General features: G+C 39.8%; 1 protein-coding gene across 1 annotated transcript in view; it reads right to left on the bottom strand.

The window, feature by feature from the left end:
• USH2A (usherin) overlaps positions 1 to 18,766 on the bottom strand; it is a 733,563-nt gene that overhangs the window by 12,008 nt on the left and 702,789 nt on the right. Inside the window, exons 64-68 of the mRNA XM_046679838.1 lie at positions 11,552 to 11,761; positions 9,433 to 9,671; positions 8,468 to 8,676; positions 1,908 to 2,084; positions 23 to 106 (exon numbers count right to left, since the gene is read on the bottom strand). Of these exons, the coding sequence (XP_046535794.1) occupies positions 23 to 106; positions 1,908 to 2,084; positions 8,468 to 8,676; positions 9,433 to 9,671; positions 11,552 to 11,761 (919 nt within the window). The remainder of the gene's footprint in view (positions 1 to 22; positions 107 to 1,907; positions 2,085 to 8,467; positions 8,677 to 9,432; positions 9,672 to 11,551; positions 11,762 to 18,766) is intronic.

Here is an 18,766-nt window from a genome sequence, read left to right as displayed (position 1 = left end):
ATAATATGAGTGAAATGTTTACCAAATCCCGTAGAAGTATCATATTGGACCAAAGGTGTCTTCACGCTGCCTTCCTCGGTAGTGCAGATGACCTGGAAAAAGAAGGCTGGACCAAAGATAAATGAGTCAGTCATTCAACACCTACAAATAGTGGGCAAACTTTTAGCATATCATAGCATGAGAAAGTCTAAAAACAGGATTCCAGAGCAAGTTATGAGGTTTTCCCTAATAAGCAAACTTTTTTATAATTTTAAAATTATCAAGAAAAATAACCATCGTTAGTGTAACAGAGTCATGCATCGCTTAGCGATAGGGATACATTCTGAGAAATGCGTTGTGAGGCGATTTTGTCACAGTGTGAACATCACAGAGTGCACTTACACAAACCTAGATGGGATAGCCTATTACACACCTAGGCTATATGGTACAATTTTATGGGACCACCGTCATATATGCGGTTGTCATTGACTGAGATGTCGTTATGTGGCCCCTGACTGTAGCAGCATATATGGAAGTAAGAGAACTAAAGAAGATTAGAGTTTATAGGGCCAGGAAAAGAATTAGCAGAGGAGTAAAGGATCACACATATAGTGTATCTTGTTCTGCATGTGGTCTCAACCTGCTCCTTTAAAACTTACTGGTGTACCCCTTGCTAAGTGCTCAGAGTTTCTTACTAAGCAGGAGAGCTCAAAAGGGACCTCCGAAACCAAACGGTCTAAATACCTCTTTCTTTCTTTTTTCTTTTTTTAATTTTATTTTTCCTTTTTCTCCTCAAAGCCCGCCAGTACATAGTTGTGTATTCTTAGTTGTGGGTCCTTCTAGTTGTGGCATGTAGGACGCCACCTCAGCATGGCTTGATGGGCGGTGCCCCATCAGTGCCCAAGATTCGAACCGGTGAAACCCTGGGCCGTGGAAGCGGAGCGTGCGAACTTAACCACCTGGCCACGGGGCCAGCCCCCTAAATACCTCTTCCAATAGCCAGGAACCTGAGGGAAGCAACTCTTGTAAAGTCCTACAGATGATTAGAGGCCTGGCTGGGGGCAGAACCCAGATCTCCTACTGTCAGACCATCTTCCCATCACAACAAGCTGCCCAGCTGACCAAGAACTGTGACCACAAAAATATGTAGCTGAATTGTTGTAAAACGTCCTTGATAAGTTTCAAATGCTCTAAGTGCAATGCTGGAGCTCATTGTTTACCTGCACCTGTTAGCCAAAACAAATACTGTTTTCAAGAAAATTAAAAATAAACCCACTAATGAATTCATTGTATAAATCCAGATTGCTAAAATGGCTTCACATCTGTTGGTCCTGTGACCACACTGATCGTTAGAAAATACTTGGTACCTTGCAAAGCTTTTTCTTGTTTCAATGTAAAAACAGACAAACAAAAGCAGGACATATAATTAAACAGGAAGAAAGAACTCAGTTTTAGAGGGAAAAGTTTGTTATTTCGGGAACAGATGCTGAGGTCGGTTAAGGAAAGCCCTTACTCAGGTCCTTACAAGTGGGAGACAGTCACTACCTGGTTGGACTCTGTTTGGAGCTGTGGATGCATCAAGAAAATCTCTGAGGGCCCTAAAAGGGTATTATTTCAGGATGCTCACTGACCACTTGTGGGTGCTATTTCTCTTATGGACACAACCTCTCCTCCTGTCTTGTTCCTTCCGGGGGACACTCAAGTCACGCGGAGGTAGCACTCTCCCGATGACTACATCCTCACAGCAATGCATCAGACAGCAGATGGGAAGAAAATCTTCTTTCCTCTGAGCAGTAACTTTCCCACAAGAAGGGGCCACTTAAACCAAGACATGTTAATGATGAGCAATGTCACCTTCAGATTGGACGTCCTGTAAAGCTGGGGAACAGGGCTCCTTACACACTGAGAAGTGGGGGTCAGACACTAACTTTTGTCCGCTGTCCTTGGTATGTAGAGGGTGGTGTCAAAGCCACTGTACACCCGCTGTCCTCCATCGGTTAACATGAACTCCTTCAGTGGACCATTCAGAAGGAAAGAGCCGCTCCAGTTTACACACACCACAGACAAGTTGCTGTCCACCGAAAACGGGGCTCGGTACTCAGGTGCTGTTGGGAGAAAGTTGTATGTTCTAAAAATGGTCACCTCTGAATGTCTGTGTGTATGTGTATCTCTCTCTCTTTTTTTTAAAAATATGAGCAAGAAAAATTTTGGCATTGCTGGAATCCTTCATCTTTTCCTCCATATGTTAAAAAAGTGGCACTGGGAGCAAAAAGTAAACCAATGGAAACATGTGTGAAATGCTTTCTCAGCAACTTGCACCTGCTTTCCAAAAAAAAAAAAAAAAAAATCAATGGAGAGTGGTGTTTTATGAAATAAAACTATTACCATACAATGGTTCTGCTCGCCAACATAACCCTGGGGCTCATATTTTGTCGCATTTTCTCTCTTTTAACAGGTAAAGCATACTTAACACTATTAACTACAGTAGATAGCTATTTTTCATACTAAATCAATATTTATTGCTACAAAGCCCCAAGGACTAGATGAAGTTAATATATTTTTCTTCTCCCCAACCCAAACTGCTTAGATGGTGAATTACGTCCTTTTGGCACCCATTTATTTTTAAAGCTTTTTCTTGAATCATTAGTTTGTTTTCTAAGATAGTTAAAAAGCCTTGCAAATAGCAGTTTGAGGATAATAATTCATTGCCCTGACTAATCAATCAATAGCTTAGTCCATGAGTATATAATCAAACTCCAGTCTCCTAGTATCATATCAGATACAGAAGTGGCTTCATGAGCATTTTATAGGCATATTCTCTTTTCATTTTCCAGCTCCTTACTAAAACAAAGGGAAAACAATCCTTAACTGAGGCTTATCTTTTAAATGAATAATTTTCATAGAAACAAATGAAGGAATACCATATCATCTTGTCAAGTCAAAAGAGATTTATTTCATGAGCTCTCATTTTCTCTGAAATAATCAATACATTCGTAACAGCATTAAGATCCATCTTTATCCTAAATTGGCTTTTAAGGAAAGAAAAAAGTGAGCAGTGGAAAAAAATTGGCTATGTTGTTTTCTTTAAAATTAAATCCATCTGTGGCTGATGTTAGGAAATATAACAAAATAAGGAATAATCGTGCTTTTGTGATTGTAAGATTCAACTATGAAGATATATTTGATTCTTATCTTTCAAAGTAAGATATTTTCATAAAGCCGTAAGAAAATTTTTCTGCAAATACTAAAACAAGAGGAATCAAGCCCTCTTTTATGTTTATTTATTTATTTATTATTTTTTGGCGAGAAAGATTGTCACTGAGCTTACATCTCTGCCAATCTTCCTCTATTTTGTTTGTGGGACACTGTCTCAGCGTGGCTTGATGAGCGGTGTGTAGGTCTGCACCCAGGATCCAAACTTGCGAACCCTGGGCCACCAAAGTGGAACTTAACCACTATGCCGCTGGGCTGTTCCCAAGCCCTCGTTAAATATCTGTTTTCCAAAACAAATTTTGCCTAATATCACAATGGAGTCTACTGTTGTATTTGTCTGTGGCTTCCCTCTGTCACTTAATTCAATAGATTTCCACTTCTCTCCTATATCTTAACTGTACAACTACGAAAGGCTTGTAAATAGTATGAAAATAGAAAGATAGGAGCTTGATTTGCTTACAGGATTTGGAGATCTTCCTGAGAAAAAAAAGAGTGATCAAACCATCAAAATAACAAGGAATAACAGATTTGGAGACTGAGAAAACGGTAATGGCTACTATGTCTCTCGCACTTGATCTACTTTACCTCATTTAATCCTCAAACAATCTTCGAAGAACTAGTTTCACTAGTTCCTAATTCTTCAGGAGAGCAGACTAAGGTTCAGAGAGGTCAAAGAGCTGGTAGGAGATCAAGGATCTGAGCCCAGCTCTTCTTAACTCCAAAGCCCACATTGTCCCATTATAATCAGCACACATTTCTTTAAAGGAGCCCAATTTACTAATTCACTTCATGGGTACACTCCATGGGTGAGCTGGTTCCTCCTGATTGTTAAGCATTCAGGAATTTTGTGAGTTGGCTACTAAACCCAGCCATTATTAAAAATGGAATTATGTTAACTGAAATGAATTATATTAAAATAAAGGTAATACATATTCAAAATTCATAACTTCTTAATTATTTCACTACATATTATGATATGCTCTTGAGGTTATTTTATGTCTATTGTATCTGGATGGTGGAAATATTATATAATGGCGCACCACTAGCCATCTCTTCCCAACTCTGTGTTCAGTGCCGTCACACTGACAACATGAAACCAGTCACGATGGTAATATTTACACTGCAGAAATTGGCAAGCTCTGCAAATGAGGACATTATTCTCTCAGGAAGGCCAGTTGTTAAACACTACATCTTAGTGTTTAACTCTTCTGCTCTTCTGCTGAAGATGTAATTCAGGCAGAGGGGGACGGATGTGTTGGTAATGCCCCTCCAGACCCTTTCTGAGTTTATATGTGATCACATTTATGTAAAATTGTAAATACCATTTTCAAAGTATCTTCTGGTTTGTATTCTCCAATCTATATTTTCTCTCTTCTAGTGTGTATAATGAGTTAAAAGTAGCACAAGTAATAGTCAGTTATTTATTGTATTTTTCCATGTCTGTGGATCCAGTAAGTGGATTAAGAGACACTTTCTCCCTCGGTGTTACTCAAACTTTATGTTTATGGATGATGGAAATATTACATTATGGCGTGCCACTATCATCTACTAGCCATCAACTTTCAGCCACTTCTCCAGTGTAAAGGAAAAACAGAAAGGAAAGAAATCTTAAATCTGTTCACTTTGATCTTCCAGCATGACGAAAAAATATCTGGCAAAAGCTAAGCTTCATGACTAAAAGGAGAATTGGTTATAATCTGCAAACCTCACATGGCTATTTTGGCCTGGCCTTCTGGCCAATACACACAAAAAAACTGGAATAATTAGCAAAATTGGCTTATGGATTTATTGTGAAGGGTAATTACTTCTCAAAGATGGTGACTATGTTTTGTCCCACTCCTTGTGCACGGCAGCGTTTTATATTAGTCAATCAGAATTCATTGTACTACACTTTCATTTCAGGAATAAATGTTTCTCACAGTTCCTTTTGGGTTTGTGAGGGGAGGACAGTAAGAAGAATAGGCAAAAAGGGAAAGGAGCTTACAAAATTAGACAGTAGACGTTATTAAGAATCATTACGCTTTGCTTTGATTACGGCATGGGTGACAAAGAATGCTGATTGTGTGGTGCCAACAGTAAATGTGAGAAATTTTGGATGCATTTGCCCACTCATTAAACAACACATTTTGGGTATCTAAGAGCCTATGCCCAGTGCTGGAAACAATACAGAGAAAATGAGGACTAAAGGAGGAGCAGATTTAGGGGGAAAGATGCAAGCTCCGTCCAGTTAAAAGAAATTTAAGCTGGTTATGAGAAGTCCAAGGGGAGATGAGGAAGCTGGGTGTGGGGGTCTGGATTTCGAAGTAGAGGACTCAGGAAGCAGGTGACCATTTGGGAGTCAGCCTTTGGAAGTGAAGACTTGGAGTAGACTAACTCATCCAAAGAGGGAAGAGGAGAGGATGGAAGGGCGAGGACAGAAAGTTTAGGATCGAGACTTGAAGAACTTGGTTGGTGGATGATCATCCAACAGAGCTGACTAAAATTGAGCATCCAAAGAGGCGGGAGGGAAACCAGGAGAGACTTGTCATAGAAACTAGGATTCCATTGCGTTGAATGTTACGGAGAAGTCAATGAAGGTGACTAGTGGAGAAAAATGTCCACTGGATTACTACTGTGGAGGTCTAGGGCAAAGTTAGAAGAGATTTTCATGCAGTGATGAGGTGAAAACTAGTTTGGAGGAAGTTCGGGGAAAAGGTAAGTGGGAAGAAGGAAAATGGGCAAAGCACTTGAAGACCGCTCTTTAGAAAAGTTTTGCCATGGTGGGGAGCAGCGTGGGCATTAACTAGAGGAGAAATGGAGTTTGTTTGCTTTCACATTAGAGAGAAAAGCAACTGTTGCTATAACTAGGATACACTGAAGATTCAGGAGAGAGAAAGGATGATCAGTAGTGGAGAGGATGGTATTTAAAGCACAAGAGGCAGGTTTCTTCAGATAGAAGGACCACCCCTTCCTTGTCGCAGACAGGAATGGTGCAAATGCAGCAGGGTATGGCTGTCTGGGGTGAGAAGAAAGCAAATAACTGACTGTCGACTTCTCTTTTCCCGGTGAATTACAAGTCAAGGAGTTCTGCTGAGAATATAGGGAGAGAGGAGTGAGGATGGTGTGTGCATGCGGGGAGAAAGAGTGAGAAGAAGTGGGGGGTTTGAGGAGGGCGGAGAAGATATGTACTGAGGTAGTACTGAGGGTGCTGCCGAGCTGGGTGGTCATGAATTTAGAACAATACTGCTCCTTTCGAGGTGTGGAAACTGGCTAAATGACTTAAGCTCTGGCCTTCTTTCAGGGCCACCTCATTGTATAACTCCAGGAGCCTCAGTTCAGATTCTGGTCTGTGTGAATGACATACTGGAACTGTAGTGCACCCTCCGTAGTTCTGCCTTGGTTTTCTCATCTGTAAATTTGGATAACAGTAGTGCTTGCTTCATGGGTTTATTGTAAGGATTATTTGTAAAATGCTTGAAGAGTACCAGGACTGAGAAAGTCCTCTCTACATGTGACCCATTGCTAACATCCTGCCATGTTGTCACTCAGACACATTAAGATCTTTGCATGAGGTGCTGGACTTTCATGAGTGCATAACTCTTACTTTTTATTTATGTATTTTTATTTTAATTTTTTTAGGAAGATTAGCCCTGAGCTAACATCTGCTACAAATCCTCCTCTTTTTGCTGAGGAAGACTGGCCCTGAGCTAACATCCATGCCCATCTTCCTCCACTTTATATGTGGGATGCCTGCCACAGCATGGCTTGACAAGTGGTGCCATGTCCACACCCGGGATCTGAACTGGTGAACCCCAGGCCGCTGAAGCAGAACGTGCAAACTTAACTGCTGTGCCACCAGCTGGCCTCCATAACTCTTACTTTTAAAAATGCCAATGCCAAATACTGAAGATGAAATTATAATCTGATATGTTTCCGAAAAGCAAATTTGCAATAAGTATTCAAAACCTTAAATACTCAATGTAGTAAATTCCATTTGTGGAATTTAAGAAAATAATCAGACATTCAAACAAAGATGTGTTCACAAAACAATTTCTCACCACGTTTATAAATGGAAAATATCAGCAACAACTGAAATGCCCAACCAATCCATATGATGGAATATTATACAGTCATTAAACTTGATGGCTAAGGAATTTTTAATACCATAGGACATGCAAATAAAATAATGTCAAATATAAAAAGCAGACTATGAAATTTTCATTAGAATATGATCTAAGCCATGCAATAAAACCTATGTATAGGAAAGAGATTAAAGGAATGAGTTATGCCAGAATATTAATATGATTGCCTCTGAGCGGTGGGATTATAAGTAGGACTGGCTTTCCAGGTGTGTGAACTATGCAGTTGCACAAGGCTCCTCACATAGATGAGTCCAGGACTTAGTTTGATGTTTTGCTGTCATTGTCTTGAAATTCTTAATGATTTTTGAACAAGGGGACCTATATTTTCATTTTCTCCTGGGGCCCCCAAATTATGTAGCTAGTTCTGATTATAAGTACTTATTTTATTCTTTTTGTGCGTGTGTGAGGAAGATTGGCCCTGAGCTAACTCCTGCTGCCAATCTTCCTCTTTTTGCTTGAGGAAGATTGTTGCTGAGCTAATATCTGTGCCGGTCTTCCTCTGTTTTATGTGGGATGCTGTCACAGTATGGCTTGACCAGTGGTACTGGGTCTGTGCCCGGGATCTGAACCTGCGAACCCTGGGCTGTCAAAGCAGAGTGCACAAACTTAACCACTATGCTACTGGGCCAGCCCCTACTTATATTATTCTTAATACTCTTTGTATTTGTCCTTCTTAAACAATAGAAATATATTCCTTGTAAAATCAGAAAAGAAGTTATTTTATAGAAATGCAAGAAGACCCCAATTAATTAATTGCCCTTTTTTGCACTCAAATGCCATTTTGCTTTCTTGACAGTGCCCTGTCTCAACACTTGCTGGAAATCCTAGAAATTTGTGCTATGCAATTTGAAAAGAAAAGGAGTGGAAAATTTCTTTAAAAACTCATCTCTAGTATTTGTCTCTTTTTCATCCTGCCTGTGCATTAACTCCCTCTGAATTGGTTTTTGCCCTATTGCTACACAAAAATCTTCCTAAATTCACCTAATAGGCATTTTTTTCCAGCAGTCGTCTTCATTGATGTCTCAGTAGCATTGACTGTAATTGAATACTCACTCAATCCTTTTGAAAAACTGGTTTTCCCTATTTTCATGACGTGCCTCTCCCGGCTGCCCTCCCAACTTCTCTGGCCTATGGAGGCAGCCACTTCTACTCACGTTCTTTTTGGGTGGTGAAGCTGATCCATTCGGAAGCTGTGCTGCCCACCTCGTTGTGGGCCACCACTCTCAGCTTGTAGGTGGTGTAAGGCTGGAGACCCCCAAGGCTGGCTGTCTGTCCTGGTCCCATGTACTTTGTCTCAGTCTGGCTGGGAGTACAGGGTACAGCTGAACCAGGAGGACAAGCCGTGTGGAGCTGGAGCTCATAGCTAGATGAGAATGGGTATGTAAAGAGAAAACAAGCAATGGATTAGTTTAACTCTTCTAAACCTGGTCATTTACTGTGATGAGACATTTAGTTTTCATTGAACTACAAGCTCTTTAAAATTTCCATTTGCAAGGAACTGCTCTCAGAAACACTTTGTTTAACGCTGTTGGAAATGAGCAGCCGATGTAACCAGAGAAATGATGAGAAGTCACACATATACACATGTTGCCGTCCACCCAGCAACTGGTAATCCTTGTTGGTAGAGATAAGACATTTCTCTCTTTTTAGGGGAGAGCGATAAAATTGTTCCCTTCTGTTGAAAATAAAAACAATCTTTTCCCCTCCAGATTATTTTGCGTGAAATGACTTCTTTGTTCTTTCAAACAGTGGTTCATTACAACATTTTGAATTTCAAGGGGGTTCTATTTGACTACAGAAGTTTCTCATGTTCCAGCTGAGGCCTATAGAATGAATGATTCCAGGGACCCATGAGGAGGGATGTATTCTCTCAACGAATGCAAACACATTGCATCGACTTTCTGATTTAAAAACAATTTTGTTGTTCACTATTCTATCATTACTTGATTTTATGATTTAAACACTTTGCAGGGAACGTTACCACGCAAATCAATTTACTCGTCTATTTTGCTACAGGTATCTGTTCAATATACAAGTCTTCCTTGGGGCATGCTGGGTAGCTGTATGTCTGTATGCATGGCTTATTTTGGTTTCTTTGTCCTTCTGGCTGTCCCACTACCTTTGAATGACACCATTGGGGAACAGAGGGGGACTCCACTGGAAGGAGGCTGTCCTGGAGGCCAGGGTCTGGATCCGGGGAGAGGACAGTCCCGAGGGGGGCGCGGGATGAGTTCTCAGCTCCGCCATGGGCCCTTTGCTGCAACAGTTGAAGCAGGTGCAAGCCTCTATCCCAATGGAGTACGTGGTGAAGGGCTGCAGGCCGTGAAGCGTCTGCTGGGTGGCCATGCCTTCAGACAGCTGTAGGAGGGGAGAGAAGATGAGATGGGACAATGTCACAAGTAACAGACAACTGATAAACGTTTGTCATGCATCCCACCTCACATGAATAGAGCCAGGTGCTCTGGGAGGTGCCCCGAGGCATTCAGGATAGTCTTGACCCTCAAGGAATTTCCAATCCACTGGAGAGTCATGACTCACACACGTGAAATATGTAATGATATAACCATCAGAAAGAAGTTTGAGATAACAAGATAGAAGTCACAAGGCATAATATAATCCATGACCGATTACCATAGAAAGATACTAGAAAATGACACAAAACACACAAAATATTGATCAAATTCCATGACCCTCACACCGGTGTCTTTCAAAAACCAAAATCTGTATTTGAATTAAATTTCCAGTCAACATTCACTAAAGTCCATTTTCTACCATTGTTACTTGCATGTCATTTTTGAATCAGAAAAGCCCTTCAAATCCATGTTAGAGTTGGGTATTTAAGAGTTTGAAATAAATATCTCATGTATTTGCATATTTTGTACATTTATATGTATTTAAGATCTTGAAAATCCATCTCTTTCTCTGAGGATGCTGGTTGATACAAAATATCATAGTCTTTCTCTCACTCATTTTTGTTGCACTATAAACTTTTAGGTTTATTTGGAGCAAAGTTTTGATCTCGTGGTTTTATTAAGGGATCTTTGGAACGCAAGAGTTCAGAGACTGGAAACTAATTTTCACACTGACATAAACAACATATAATTAAGAAGAGCTATCGGTTATTTTAAAAAATGCATACAATGCATTCGAAGTATAAATTATTTTCATTTATTAATATTATCATTTTATAAGCATGGATAATCAAGGGTTGATTGTATTTACATCATCTATATTTATTGAATACGAAGCCCTGTAGAAAATATGCTAATACTCCTTTAACATTCAATAGGAGACTTTGTATGCAAGTTATCTTTTGAAATTGTCTTTCAATACCTGGCACTCTAGCCTCAGAGGATTTCTCCACATTCACCCAAATTGTTCCCTCAATCAGGCTAAATAATTTATAATGTAATAGTGGGATCTGCACAATTTCTCTGTGAGGTTTGGGTGAACAAACTGTCATCATCTGTACTTATTCCTGAGGAATGTGGGCGTGACGCAAGCTGTGCTAAGAGAAAAGAGACTTCATCCCATTGGCTCTTTGCCTCTTCATTTAAATAGGGATTAGCGTCCCTTCCAGCCAATGGCTTGGCTAAAACACTATGTGAAAGATGATTTCCCTATACATTTATACAGTCCATCCTGTCTCCCTGATGTGCCCCAAACGTGTTATTACACTAACAGTGAAGCTAGAGCCGTGCTGATGGAGCTGTTCTGCTGTCTCTTCCAAAGGGCTAGAACTTTCTAGAAGTCATCAAAAGAAAGACTGAGTTTTCTGTGTTATTAGAGATTTGTACATGCCATGATGGGGATTCCGAGGATATTCTTTGCTCTCTTTGTTCATTTTCACGTTAACATTTATACCACTCACAGTGACCATTTGTCAGCCCCTTACTATATGCCGCTACTACACTAAGTGCTTGACATGTGTTCTCCATTCAACTCACTAAATTTGATTATCTCTAAAGTCTTAGGTTTCTTACATCTTCGGAGTTCCTAACACCATGTTTAGTGCTTCTCTCCCTGAACATTTACATATTTCTTATGTTTCCTAACGCTTTCTATTTCTTCTCAGAGGTCTCTTTGTGCTACGAAGTTCGTCACACGGCAACTGAGAAGAGATGGATAAGAAAGAAGGATGAGGGAGAAGAAAAGCAAGGAGAAGAAAAAGCACCGTTGTTTATTTTTAAAAAATAAACCAATCCTGGGCTTTTAGTTCAGAGTACTCTGCTGCTCACCACTGTCTCCACCCCGCTGGTGTCGTTGGAGAACAATCTGTAGAGACTGACGATTCCGTTGGGCTTCCGAGGGGCGCTGATGTGGACCAATGCTTGGGTGGAAGAGACCGCGTGGAACCTGGGGGCCCTGAGACCTTCTGGGGGGGCGGGCCCAGTTCTACACCGTGTCCAGCTACTGGGGGCTTTTCCTGCTGAATTCACTGCGCAGACCTCCAAAGAGAAATCAGTAAGACCAGTCAAAAGTGAGATAACTTCAGGTTGAAAAAAAAGTTAGCAACCCAAAGCAACTAACCACAACAGAATGAGATAAACTTTGATCCAGCAACTTTGCAGTCACAAAGGAAAGCAGGTCCTACTTCATTTGTGCATTGGACCAAGTGCACACAGAGGGGGCCAAGGAGGAACCCTGATTTTGGAATGCAGCAGGCTGATTTCAGACTAAAGAAAAAGTGCTTGTCTCTGTGCGGGGTGAGGAGTGATTTTGTCAGCTTCTGCAAACTGGATGGATCTGCGGACTACATAAAACTCAGCAATTCTTCAACGCCGTTCCCCCCAAATCTGCATGAAAATTAAATTTTCCTTTCATCAAGGAGGGGATAAACATATGGAAGGATGTGTAATCTTATTTATCAAGAACCATTTGTATAATTAAACACGAATATCCTAAAAGGTTGCCGTGGGTCATCATTTGCATGAGTAAGTAATTTGTCGAATGTCAGGTACAATAGACAGCGTAGATGGATGTGTGAGTGGATAGGGTTAAATTAGGCCAATAATAGCCAACCACACAGTGATCAATCAGAATGATAGATCTAAATGGCAATACAAGAAGACTGTCTGAATGTTTAGGGGTAGGAGTATTCCTTAGTAAGCTCTCGTGTGTGAAGTCTAACTTTGGGAAATTATTTCCTATTTGGTGTCTTCTGCTATATTTATATCTATATTTGTTTACATATTTATGTATAAATTTGTTCTGAACTGTATTTATTATTTTTCTGAGGAAGATTGGCCCTGAGCTAACATCTATGCCCATCTTCCTTTATTTTATGTGGGACACCACCACAGTGTGGCTTGATGAAGGGTGTTAAGTTCGTGCCCGGGATCTGAACCTGCAAACTCCTGGCTGCTGAAGTGGAGCATGTGAACTTAACCACTATGCCACCGGAACAGCTCCTTTTTTGAACTTTTAAAGACAAGTCAAGAAAACTTGTGTGATTTGATAGTACACATGTTCTAGGTGTGCAATGTGAAAAAGCATGCATAGCGTTCAAAATATGAGATATTTAGGAAAAAAACTGTAGGAGAATACTTTGCAGTGAGAGTTTTGTTCCGTTTTTGTTTGTTTTGCTTTTGCATCAGTAATATCTTCAAGAGAAGAAATAAATAGATTTTTAATATTTAGGCCAACTCTTATCAGTGTTTCCACGCATCTTTTGGGCAGATTTCTTTGTAAAAGTAAAATTTCTGATGTTGAATCACTCTTAAGTTGCTGTCAAAAGCAAATCTCCAGCTCCTTGCTGATAGGATTGCCAGAAGTCCCACGTTTAAGAGACAACTAACCGACTTAGAGAGGAGAACCTGCTTGTTTAGAACTCTGATACATTCTCTCACCATTTACACAATCATCGCTCACATTTGTATAAACTGTACTTGGCAAAGCACTATAACATCTTAGCTGACTTAGTCCTCATGACACAACCTTGTAAGGTGGCTGGAGAATGTATCATCAGCCCCTTTTACAGGTGAGGAAACTGAGGCTCCAAAAACCTCACTCACTTGTTCAAGATGACAGAAGCTACAAGAGCTGAAACTAGCGCTCTGTGCTCTGTTCTCCAATAAACTCTTTTATTGCTCTTTTCAACAGGCTGTGCTTTACTGCATAATCTGTACACATCCATACATACGATAAACTGTTTGTCATTCATACAAGTCAATAAGATACTCGGGATCATGAAAATTAAATGGCTTATCTATAGACACAGACCTGCAATTCTGGATTAGGTAAAGGCAAGGATGGATAGACAGGCCCAGGCTGTCTCAGGTGATGGAGGTTTATTGGGACAGGCACAAGGAAGTAAGGAGGAGGAAACTGTCTTAGTGGCAGCCCAGGAGAGCCAGGCTTCAGGGAAGCTAGAGTCCAGGTCAGAACAGAACTGCGGCATCTCCTACCCTGCCCTCTGACATGGCCAAGGCCGGGCTTACAATAGGGAGGGTAGGTATAGGTTACTGATGAGCAGTCAGATTTCAGGGCTGATGAGAAAGGGTCCCTGGCACCTCAGGCTGCTCCACACTAACCTTCTTTACTGCACATATCTTTCTGGGGCGTAGGGGGAACATTCTTTATTACCCAATGAATGACAAAGTCTGAAAAGAAAATATTCTTGGAAAAGGGATGCGAAATAAGGTGCACATATTGATATCCACTTCTTTGCCAAGAGTAGGGCTATGGTTGGTGATTTCGGGGCATATAGAATTTTAGTGGAGGACATGATGGATGGGGAAGAAAACAAGGAGGAAAGTGCAGCGAGGTGTCATAAAATCAAAATTCACCAAGTTGCCGATTAATTACTGAGCACCAAATACTATAAGGCTTTCTAATGCTGGTGTTGGCAGGTCGGACTGACCCTCATACCTTCCTGTATTACATGAGCTTTGACTGGGTGGAATTCTATCTTCGAAATGCAATTTAACCCATGGTATTTTAAAACATTTGAGTCTCAATATTAGAGTGTTTTGCTGTATTTCTTTAGAAATATTCTTTTCTAAAAACTAAGACATAGAAAATTCCCCCATCACTCACTGAGAATATATGTAGGATCTAGTATCTTTTGTCTTTGACAGCAGACCTTCATAAAACGGTGTTCTTTTCCCTAGTCTTTCTTTTTAGTATTCAATCAATTTGAGATCAAAATAGCATTCATATAAATCAACATGCTTATGCAAAACAGGATCAGCCTATTTACATGACTACTCGGAAAATGAAAGCAGTTGCAATGAAGAGAAAGCTGACGGAGATAATGAAGCATTATGAATTTCACAAAACTTGTACCACAAGGCAGTGTTTCTATTATACCAATCCATCTGAAGAAAAGTTAAAAACGACTGTCAATGATATTCTCTCTCTTTCTCTCCATCTCTCTCTCTCTGTTGAGGTAAAAACGTCCTTTACCCAAAAATCGCCCAGCTAAACAAGAGATAAAGGAATGGAGTCAGCATAAAAATACTAACAGACTATGCTTATGATTTCTACTGAGAAACAGTTGCCCCAAGATTTGGATCCATCTTTACAGGGTGGAGAAAGAAGAAATAGAGATATTGCTTGGGAAAATTTGAGCAATATGTCCTGATTTTTTAATTTTAAGGAATCAATATAAAAATCAGGAAATGAAATATGTTGAGACCAGACATAGAATTGCCTACTGTATCTATCTCTCTCTATTCTTTCTATCTATCGTCTACCTATCTATCTGTCTATCTATTTACTACTTATCTACCTACCTTTTACCTAACTGATAAGACAATCCATCTCGTTTGTATCCCAAGATTTCTTCACATGATCATTGGGTACATAACAGAGTGTGAACTGCTCACAGAAAAGAAGGGACTTTATAGGGGTCAAAAATAAAAGAAAGGCTTATGAATTCCATGGCCAAGAGAAAAAAAGTAAATAAATCATCTTTGATTTATTCAGAATACCCTCATACCTACAGCATCCAGCTAAACACACTTATTCTTTTATAACAAAAAAAATCAAAGATGATTAAAGTTCCCCCTAAAGTAACTTATTATTTGGATTTAATGAACGCTTGTTTAATTTAATGAACGCGTATGCTCGCGAGCATACACACACACAAACACAATCGTAACGTAGAGTTAGGAACTTCCAATGGAGAGCTGTTAAAAATGAGAACAGGTTAGGACTGGCCAAGCTGAGACCCTTCCTTCTCGAAGGTTTTGGTTGTAAACACAAAAAGAGTTACAATGTAAGAAGATGTCCAGAAAACACAGATTAACTATTTGAATAAATACACAACAACTAAAATTATCTAACTGCAAATTCTGTAATTGACTAGTGAAATAGTAGATTCATGTATCTGTTTATATTTTTGTTTTCACGTGTAATTTTTTTAATCTGGTGACTATTACCATCTTTGTGCTATTGTCCATTAAAAAAATGAAATTGTTATTTTATTTACCCTCCCCCCCAGGACTAATTACTGTATTTTGCCTTAAACATTTTTAACGACATAAAGTGTCAATATCTGTCACCAAGCTGCCCAAATCTCATTGCTGTGGAAACAATGAGTTTAATTGTTCCTTCTCTATGGAAAATTGCCTCTTAGAAATCTTCCTTCAGAGGAGTCTTTGTCAAAATACGTTCCTTGGCTGTGATCATCAAAATTATTTTGGGTACCTATATCAGAATTTCTAGTGAAAGGACCTTGGAACGTACCTCTGTAACATATTTCCAAGTGATTCTTGTGTCCAGTGTTGTTTGAGAAAAACAGAGGGCTATTTTCCATAGAACCAGGCACAGAAATCTAGGCACTATATGTTTTTCCATTTCTATTCATGTGCTGTCCAGTTAAAGTGGTACTTCATTCATTCAAATAAGCACAAAGCATGTTCCTGTTTCAATATGGTACAATTAAAATAATCACCACAGAGTTTGTGACAGTGGCCACAGTTCCAAACAGAACCAGAGTTCACTAGCTTATGTAGAACAACCATTTGCCATCTAGTTTTCACTCCAGGCGCAAATTTCTTGAAACACTGATATTGCTGGAACTTCTTGGGTCTATTTTTCCCTTACAGCCTGGATGCATATTATTCTTAGTGCTCCCAATTTCTCTCAACCCAACATCTCTCCTTCTAATTTTATTCCAGAAGGAAAGCAAGAATTTGTGGACAGAAGCATTTGTGATAATTTTCGTAAAAGAGCAAGAGAAGGAATCATGACTTTGCAGAGGATGAGGGAAGGGAGGCTGGATCAGAAATTCCCCCAGTGGTGGCCGCTGGGCGCTTATGTTTCTGCGCTGGTCCTTTAGCACAATTTCTACATTTTAACTGTAAAGTGGTTTTCATTTTAATGCTTTGTCTCTCTCCATGCCTCACAGCTTTCTGAAATAACATTTCTTAGGACTGATACTTTCCAAGTATAGTCTTAGTGCAAAGAGAAGCTCATTGTGAATTTCCAGGGATTGCCTGCTGTGTCTTTCCTTTATCATATCACAAAAAAATCTCCTTAATTGTAAAAATACGTTATGATTCTTTTGGCTGAGGGAACGCTACAAGTCTTGTTAAAGCCACGGGAACATAATTTAGTGACGCTTTCGGTACCATCAGCATCCAGCTGATGTCTATCTGGTCTTGTATTCGCTATCATTTTCCGTGTAAAAATGGAATACAGAACTAACCAAGTTCAGCCAGTGATCTTTCACAAAAAACCTCTAATCTGTTGACTCCTAATGTAAGTGCCGGTGACTGTCCTCACCCTTGGAGAAATTTGAGATTTTCTTCTTTTTTCCAGGCTGCTTATTCTAAGCGTTGTATTAAACTGTTCCTCTCAGAGGATTAAAACATGGAGGAATTTTTTAGTTCTCTGCAACTTCTCTGACCTTCTATAACATGCTTCCTTATGGAATAATGACAATTTTTGATAAAACAAAAACCTTTCAACACCACTAAGGACGTGTGCATATCACACAGCCCCTAGGGAGAATGTGAATATATTTTCGCGACAATCTGCATCAGAAATAAACAAAAATCCAACATGAACAGACATGCCTGTAATTAATAAGTATAGTAAACAGGTTGCATGTTAACAGGCAAACAATTAAATTATTTGTTTCCTGGGGGCATGTAATGAGATTGTTATCATATCCCCAGGAGGGAGATGAACAGATATTAAACAGGTCTTTCCAATACTTGTATTGGTTGAGGCCAACAGCTAATTCAATAGATTCGATCAAAATCCCCACTTCTTTCTCTGCTCCTGATTTATGACTTCAGCCGTAGCTCCTCATCACTCATTGCAGTTTGCTCGCCAGCGCTCATAAATTATGCCTCATAAATAAAAAGATACAATCAAGGAAATCATATCAATTCATCTACAACCTTGGACTACATTTTCCCATGGCCCTAGTGCTAATGCCTTTTTAAAGGATAGCTTGTTGTGGGTTTTGAATAGGTTCGAATACCAAGATGCCAAAATGGGCTTTGCCAGATTTGTGGTCAGAGACACTCATGGCTAAAGAGAGAACGCAATAAATCTGAAATTACGTGATAACAAGATTATTTTCTTTCATGAGCAGTCCTGTGGGCTATAGTCATAAAGGAACAGCTTGCTCAAAAGCTCTCGGTAGCTATCTGTTTAGCTATCTACCTTTCTGATTTTCTTTCACCATCAAATGGATTTTGCTCAGCATCTCTGTTTGCATGGTACTTTGCTGGGTACATGAGAGCTATACTTGTACAGATATAGTCCCTGCATTCCAGGTTTCTTTCATCCCAAACACTTTGGATCAAGTAAGATGGAACGTGATTTTAATTGAATGCTGGGACCCTGGGGAAGATGGCTACAGCAGGACCTTGTCATCCTTTCTACTGGCAGTTTTTCAGAGATGCGAAGCAACTAAAGAAATTAAAAGACATTTTCCTTGCTAGAAAGGGTGTCTTCTGTCCCCACTGCCTAGCACCTTGTCTTGCTTGTTGAAGTCACTCAATAAATATGAATACGGCTCTCTTCTAAAATATGAGGAAGGGAAAATCGGCTTTGAAATTAGTGGGAAAGACTGAAATTAGCTTCAATTTGATTTTAGAAATCATAATGAAGATTTGGAATTTAGCACAAGCTACTGTTTATTGCTTATATCTGCTCTCCCCGAGGGAAAACAGAAATCCAGTCTTGTTCAGCTCTCATGGAGGATAAGTAAAAGCAGTTCAATGGGTTTATTGAGCACTTACACTTTAAAAAAAAATTTATTTATTTTTTTTGTGAGGAAGATTGTCGCTGAGCTAACATCTGTGCCCATCTTCCTCTATTTTATGTGGGATGCTGCCACAGCATGGCTTGATGAGGGGTGCTAGGTCTCCGCCCAGGATTCAAACTTGTGAACCCTGGGCTACCGAAGCAGAGCATGTGAACTTAACCACTATGTCACCGGGCTGGTCCCCAGCACTTACACTTTTATAAGTGTATTAGATAACTAATTT

The sequence above is a fragment of the Equus quagga genome, chromosome 12 (genome assembly GCF_021613505.1).
Source record: "Equus quagga isolate Etosha38 chromosome 12, UCLA_HA_Equagga_1.0, whole genome shotgun sequence".
Classification (NCBI taxonomy): domain Eukaryota; kingdom Metazoa; phylum Chordata; class Mammalia; order Perissodactyla; family Equidae; genus Equus; species Equus quagga.
This window is presented reverse-complemented; position numbering and strand designations above follow the sequence as displayed.